Raw genomic sequence first — 6739 nt, forward strand, 5'->3', positions numbered from 1 at the left:
TTAGGAGATGGCTGGCAGCCTGTAAGGGAGAGCTTGGCCAGGCCAGCGAAGCACAGGGGCTCTCGGGATGATCCCAAGGTCCTAAGCACCCCTCTGCCTGAGGACACACTTTTCCTTGGTGGTCTGTCACCTCAAGAGCTAACCCCATGCATGTCCACAGCATGGAGCGGTTTGGGACTAACCCTCTGTCCCAGAGCAGCACTAGCTGCCTCTCTGAGGACTCGCAGGATGGGAATATACTAATGCCTGGAGTGGTAAGTACAGAGAGAGATTGTGTGAGTGTGTGACAGAGAGAACTGTGTGAGTGTGCCAGAACTGTGCATGTGTGACAGTGTGTATGTGAGACACAGAACTGTGTGACTGTGTGTGTAAGAGAGACAGAAAGATCTGTAAAAAGAAAAAGAGTACTTGTGGCACCTTAGAGACTGACAAATTTATTTGAGCATAAGCTTTTGTGAGCTACAGCTCACTTCATCGGATGTAGCTCACGAAAGCTTATGCTCAAATAAATTTGTTAGTCTCTAAGGTGCCACAAGTACTCCTTTTCTTTTTGCGAATAAAGACTAACACAGCTGCTACTCTGAAACCTGTCAAGAAAGATCTGTGTGAGACAGAGACCTCTGTGTGTGTGTGGCAGAAAACTGTGTGTGTGAAATGTGTGTGTTTGCCAGTGTGTGTGTGTGTGTGTGAGAGAGGGAACTGTGCATGTGTGCAAGAGCATGTGTGTGAGAAAATGTGTGACAGAAAGAACTGTGCTTGTGTGTGTGACAGAGACCTGTATGTGTACGTGAGTATGTGTGACAGTGAGTGTGATAGAGAACTGTGTGTTGTGTGACTGTGTGTGTGTATGAGACAGAGATCTGTGTGTGTGTGTCTCTGAGAGAGAGACCTGTATGTGTGTCAGTGTGTGTGAGAGAGAGAGAACAGTGTGAGACAGAGACCTGTGTGTGTGACAGAAAATAGTATGTGTGTTTGACAGTGTGTGTGTGTGTGAGAGAGAGAGAACTGTGCAAGAGAGTGTGTGAGAAAGTGTTTGTGTGACAGAGACAACTGTATGGGTAGGAGTGTAGTGTTTTTGTGTGTCACAGAGAGATTGTGTGTCTGAACATTTGACAGATATTTTGTGTATCTGAATGTGTGTGTGTGTGTCTGCCTGTGTGAAAGGGAGATTGTGTGACTGTGTATATGACAAAGACTGTGTCTGTGCCAGACTGTGTGTGTGTAAAAAGTGAGAAAGATGTGGGGAGACAGGCAGAGGGCCAGCTGTAGCTGTCTGTCACCCTGGAATAACCAATTCATGCCCAGCATTGACTTCAGGTTCCCCTCAGGTAGTTGGGATCACAATAGGGAGACTGACTGCCGGCCTGGGTGGGACTCTCCACAGTGCCTAGGTCACCTAGGAGCCCCAACCCACAGACAGTCACTGGGCCTGTGCTCCTAAATCCCCTGGGGGCTTTTAAAAGCCACAGCCCTTGTATGCATGAAGGAGTGTGCCCATGGCTGCCATGAGGCATAGCGGGACAGGGTTAGCCCTGAGCAGATTCACCATTGAGCCATGACTGGTGTGTGTTCAAAGCAGCCAGTGCCAACAGCCATCGTCCTATGTGTTCTATTGCCCCAGAACTCTGGTGCTTTGTTGTTGGCTTGGGTTCACTTGGGATGATAAAGAGAAGAGAAGAGACACCCCCAAAGTCCTGAGCGCCCTCCCCAGCTCTAACCACTAGACTCTACTCCCCTCCCTGAACCAAGACTAGAACCCAGGAGCCCTGACACAGTCTCCTGTTCTAACCCACTGGATCCCACAGCACCCTGTTTCTAGCCCCAGCGCAGGCACAGTGTGGGTAGCAGCAGGGCAGGTATCCTCCCTTCTCCCCTTGCTCTTCCCCATGGTTGGCTTCACTTCACCCAACTTCTAGGAGGGGAGAAGGGGGTCAGCCCCAGTGGCCCATCCAGCCCTCGGCCTCACTGCTAAGGGGGTGGGTTGGGGATCAGCTAGTGCCCTCTGTTCTGGGGAGCCCCCTCAGCTGAGGCCCAGCCAACTCATCTCGTGCCTCACTGGTTGATTTGTCTCCCAGAATTCTTTGGAAGAAAAGAAGCTGAAAAGACGTCAAAAGAATCGGGCAGCTGCCCAGAGGAGCCGACAGAAACACACGGAGAAGGCGGATGAGCTCCATCAGGTCAGTGAAGGGGGCTAACAGTGACAAGACAGGATGAAATATAGGGGTGCTGGTGCAGGACCCCCCAAAGGGAAGGCTCCCCCGTTAGCAACTTAACAAGAACTGATGGTGGGAGTCAGGGAAGTCATAGGTGCGAGGACTACTGCCCTCTGGTGGAGGTGATCAAAACTGTATAACTATGTGTCCTAAGGTCTATACTTCTACCGGTGAGCAGGGATTCTCTGTCAGCACAAGTGGCAAGGCCCTGAGGTGGGATTCCTTAGTAAGACATGCTGGAACCACAGCCTTGGAGGAGGGAGGGTCTCACTCTCTAGCCCTGGAGCAATCGCTGGCTCTTTAAGACCCAAGCATGGGATGATGGGGTGAGGTGCCGTCCTGGCTGTCCAGAGCCAAGGATTGGAGGCAGGATGAGGAGCTGGGGCTCTGCAAGATGGTTTCCTGCAGCACCAGAAAGTTGGGGTTTTGTGAACCAAAAATAGCCACATGCATTAAGTGTGGCCCCTGGGCCCCTCACAGTTTGCTGGTGTGGGATCTGGTGCGTTTGTGTGAAGTCAGTGCAGGCCCATGATCACAGCAGGAGACTGGGAGTCAGGACTCGTGGGTTCTGTTCTCTGCTCTAGGAGGGGAATATGCTTTAGTGGCTAGGGCTGGGGGAACACTGGGACTCATTCCTCCTGGGCTCAACTGCCACCTTCATGGAAATGATTCTGAGCCCTCTCCCTGCTCTAGCCCATGAAACCTCCCGCTCCTCTCCCAGAGCTGGGGCTAGAATCCAGGAGTCCTGGCTCCCGTCCTGCGTGTTAGTCCTTACATCACTGTATGCCCTGAAGAGCTGACAGTTTAGATAGACAAAGGGTGGGAGGGGAAAGAGGCATAAAGCGGGGAAGGGACTTACCCAGGCTCACCCAGCAGGTCAGTGGCAGAGCTGGGATCAAGCTAGGAATGAGCTTCTCTGGTTTGTGCTATGCAGGAGGTCAGACTAGAATCGATCATGATGGTGCCTTATGGCCTTAAAATCTATGAATCCAGGTGTCCTGACTCCCAGACCATGCATACCCATTAGACTCTCACCGTCTCTTACTAGTCTGTTCCATCGCATTTGTGAGCTGCAGAATTTCTAGCCCTCCATTCTCTATTACATCCCCATAGCAAGGTACACAGGGGGTTTTCCAAACCATTCCCTTTGCATGCAATTGGTTAAGGAGACACCGTGTCTAGCAAGGACACAAGGCTATGTCCAGCTGAGCTGTCAGAGGGAAAGTGATAGCAAAAGCGCTCAGTGGTCTGGACTCTGGTAGGGAGCCAGTGAGAGACAAGAGACCTTGCACAGAGCAGGAACATAGGATGTGCCAGGCTGGCCCAGTAGCCTGTCTCTGACAGTGCCCAGCAACAGATGCATCAGAGAAAGGTGTAAGGTTCCCATAAAAGCAGCTATTCCTGTTCTCCATATCCGTTTCCACGCTCCTTTTTCAGAGTCTTGCTAACCTCTTGGCCCCAGTGACTTGCTGTGGCAGAGAGTTCCACAGTCAAATGCCATGTTGTATAAGTGAGCTTCTCCTTTGATTGGTTGTGAATTTTCCTCTTTCAATTTAATCAAACAGCCCCTTGTTCTTATGGTACGAGACACAGAGAACAGAAGCTCTCATCTCCCTTCTCTAGACTAGTCAGTATTTTAGATACTTCGATCATGTCCCCTCTCCTTTGTCTCCTTGAAACCCATCCCAGTCTTTTCAGAGAGTGTTTTCAGGCCTCTAACCCCCCTGCTCATTCTGCAATGTCCTTTTGGAGATGGGGTGACCAGCAGTGCACACAGAACCTAGCTCAGGTACCTGTCTGCACCCCATTACCCTAGTCACTGAGCATTTCACTGGCCTTAATGCATTTTTATTCTCCACACCCCAGTGAGGCAGGGCAGTGCTGTTATCCTCATTGTGTAGATGGGGAAAGTCAGACACATAGAGACTAAGGGACTTGCCTAAGGCCATAGAGGAAATCTGTGGCAGAGCAGGGAATTCACTCTGACTACTACGACCACCTTCCTCTGCTATCCAGTATTCCAGAGGAGGCCGCAACATTGATGTACAGAACAGCACTGGAAAATTTTCCTTATTATTCTTTACCCCAGGGCCTTTTTGGCCCCTCATCAACCCCCACACCTCATCTTCAGTGCAATCAAGGTGCCTAAAAATCCTCAAGCACCATCCATGCGAGGGGAAGGCTGCAGATTTAAAGGCCCGGGAAGTGAGTGGCAGTGCTGAGGGCAATGCTAACGCAGCCGCAGGGCACATACTGTGATGAATGTGCAGGCACAGCAACGTCCCCTGCTGGATAGAACCGGAACTGTTCAACCAGGAGTCCTAGATCCAGCACAGCCAATAGCAGGTGGAGGGCGGGGGAAATCAGGCGTCTATCCTTGCACCAGCATGATTATGTTATTGGCCATGGATTAGCTACAATTTTTTGGGCCCAATTCTGTCCCTCTGCATGACCCTGTAAAAGCAGATACGGGGGTAACTAGGAGCAGAATTTGGCTCATGAGAGACAGTGACCAGCCTATTAACCCAGCACCCATGTCCTGCTGTATGGGCATTGATGTGAAAGCACCATCAGAGCCTGTGCCCCGCTGTTTGGAGTCAGCTGCGTACCCACTGTTGCTGTTTGCTATTCTGTGACTGTGCCTGCCCCCACATCAACCACCAGGGGTCACTGGTGTTCTGCACAGAATTGGCTAGAAATAATTAATAGAGCTGATCTTCCTAATAATTAAGGAGAAGATTACATCATCGATTCCATGACTTTTAGAGACCACTGTGACATTTTCCACTTCAGCCCTGAGGGGACAGGCTGGAGCTGTCAGCCAGCAGGGGCCCTGGAGCTCCCAGCTGGCATGGGGACCCAGAGCTCCAAGCCATCGGTCCCAGAGCTTTCAGCTGTGGTGGGGGGTCCCCGGAGCTCCCAGCTGCCACGGGTGGCCCCCAGCACTCCAAGCCACAGCAGCAGTGCACGCTGGACCCCTCCCCCCTTCCACAGCAGGGCTCAGGCTCTTCCCCATCCCACTCGGGCTTCAGTCCTCCCCCCATCAGCCCTATTTTGTCACAATTATTTTGATAAAAGTCAGGGACAGGTCACAGGTTTCTGTGAATTTTTGTTTATTGCCCGTGACATGTCCCTGACTTGTACTAAAAATAACGGTGACAAAATATTAACCTTACTAATAATCAAGTAGTAAGAATGAGAACTGAGAACAGAACCCAGGAGTCCTGACTCCCAGCACCCCTCTCCCCTTCTAACCCATTAGACTCCACTCCCTCTCCCTGCTGAACCTGGCCTCCTAGAGACCCATTCTCCAGTGTTGCCTGAATTTTAGTCTAAACCCTTCTTTCTTTGCTCCCTTCACCCCAGCAACATGAGAAGCTGGAGCAGGATAACACAGCCCTGAAGAAGGAGATTGAGACCCTGAAGGAGGAGCTGAAGTACTGGACTCAAATGCTCAAGAACCATGAATCCACTTGCCCAGACATGCTGACTCCCTCCTTGCCAACACAGACCCCCATTCTGCACTGGCTGGCTGAGGAGCTGAACCAGGGGATACAGTGACCCTGGCTATCCTTTGGGAGTCATAAGCTAAGGAGGGCTGTTAAACTGTGAGAGAAGAGCTGCTGCACTGAATCAGACCCATGGACCCATCCAGTCCAGTATCTCTCCCTCCCTGCTGCCCTGGCTCAGGCCCACAGCCCATGTAATTCCATCTTTGACCTCAGCCAGAAGCCGATGCTTGAAAGGACAGCACCAAACATAATCTGGGGGGTGGGCTGGTGAGTGGATGCAGCTTTGCTTCCTTCCAGGCAGCCGATCTCTCCACAACAATCAAACCATCTTCCGCAGGTCATGGTTAGAGGGGGAATTCCTGACCAATCCCTGAGGTATCCCAGAATGGGATCAGGCACAGACAGAACCCAGCACAGAATGGGGAGCAGAAGACCCTGTCTGATGCTGTCTAACACTAAAGCCAAAACAGACTGGTGCCATGTGAGGAGACTCATAAAATTCACGCTCCCAACCTCCAGCGAACACCTGACCTTGCTCTAGCCAGCCTGGTTTCCCCCCTACCACAGAACTGGGGATGCCAATCCGCTGGGATTCCCTAAAAGGTGCAACTCAGAGGGGCTAGTGCTAGGCCCTATCCATTTAGCCCTCAGTGCAGCCCTGTTGCATTATGGTGTCCAGGCTTTTTCCCTAGCCTTAAGTACAGGGTAAATTTTACCCTAAGGAGCCATTACCAAGCTGCTGTCTGGGCAATTGTTTGTACTGAAAAAGAACTGATATTTTCCTGGGTTCTTTGCTAACTGGGCGCCATGTTTAATGAGACAACGGTGAACTTCTGACATTTTTGTAAATGTCTGTTCTATGTAATAGACACTGTGTTTCTGCATGAGAGTCTATTGGTTTGGGGTTTGTGTCTGCACAGGTGTGAACCTTAAATTAAACTGGGTTTATTCTCTTGTATGAGGGGGTTCAGTTTTTGAGGCAGAGGCTCACTTATTAGATTGGTATATTATGAG

At 50.9% G+C, this 6739-nt stretch overlaps 1 protein-coding gene across 1 annotated transcript; it reads left to right on the forward strand.

Moving 5' to 3' along the window:
* Positions 1-6507, forward strand: BATF2 (basic leucine zipper ATF-like transcription factor 2). Its single transcript, XM_074959778.1, has 3 exons — positions 1-254; positions 2076-2177; positions 5580-6507. The coding sequence occupies exons 1-3, from the start codon at positions 147-149 to the stop codon at positions 5772-5774; spliced, it is 405 nt and encodes a 134-aa protein (XP_074815879.1). The 5' UTR covers positions 1-146; the 3' UTR covers positions 5775-6507.
* Positions 6508-6739: the final 232 nt, after the last annotated feature.

This window comes from Natator depressus, chromosome 7 (assembly GCF_965152275.1).
Source record: "Natator depressus isolate rNatDep1 chromosome 7, rNatDep2.hap1, whole genome shotgun sequence".
Classification (NCBI taxonomy): Eukaryota; Metazoa; Chordata; order Testudines; family Cheloniidae; genus Natator; species Natator depressus.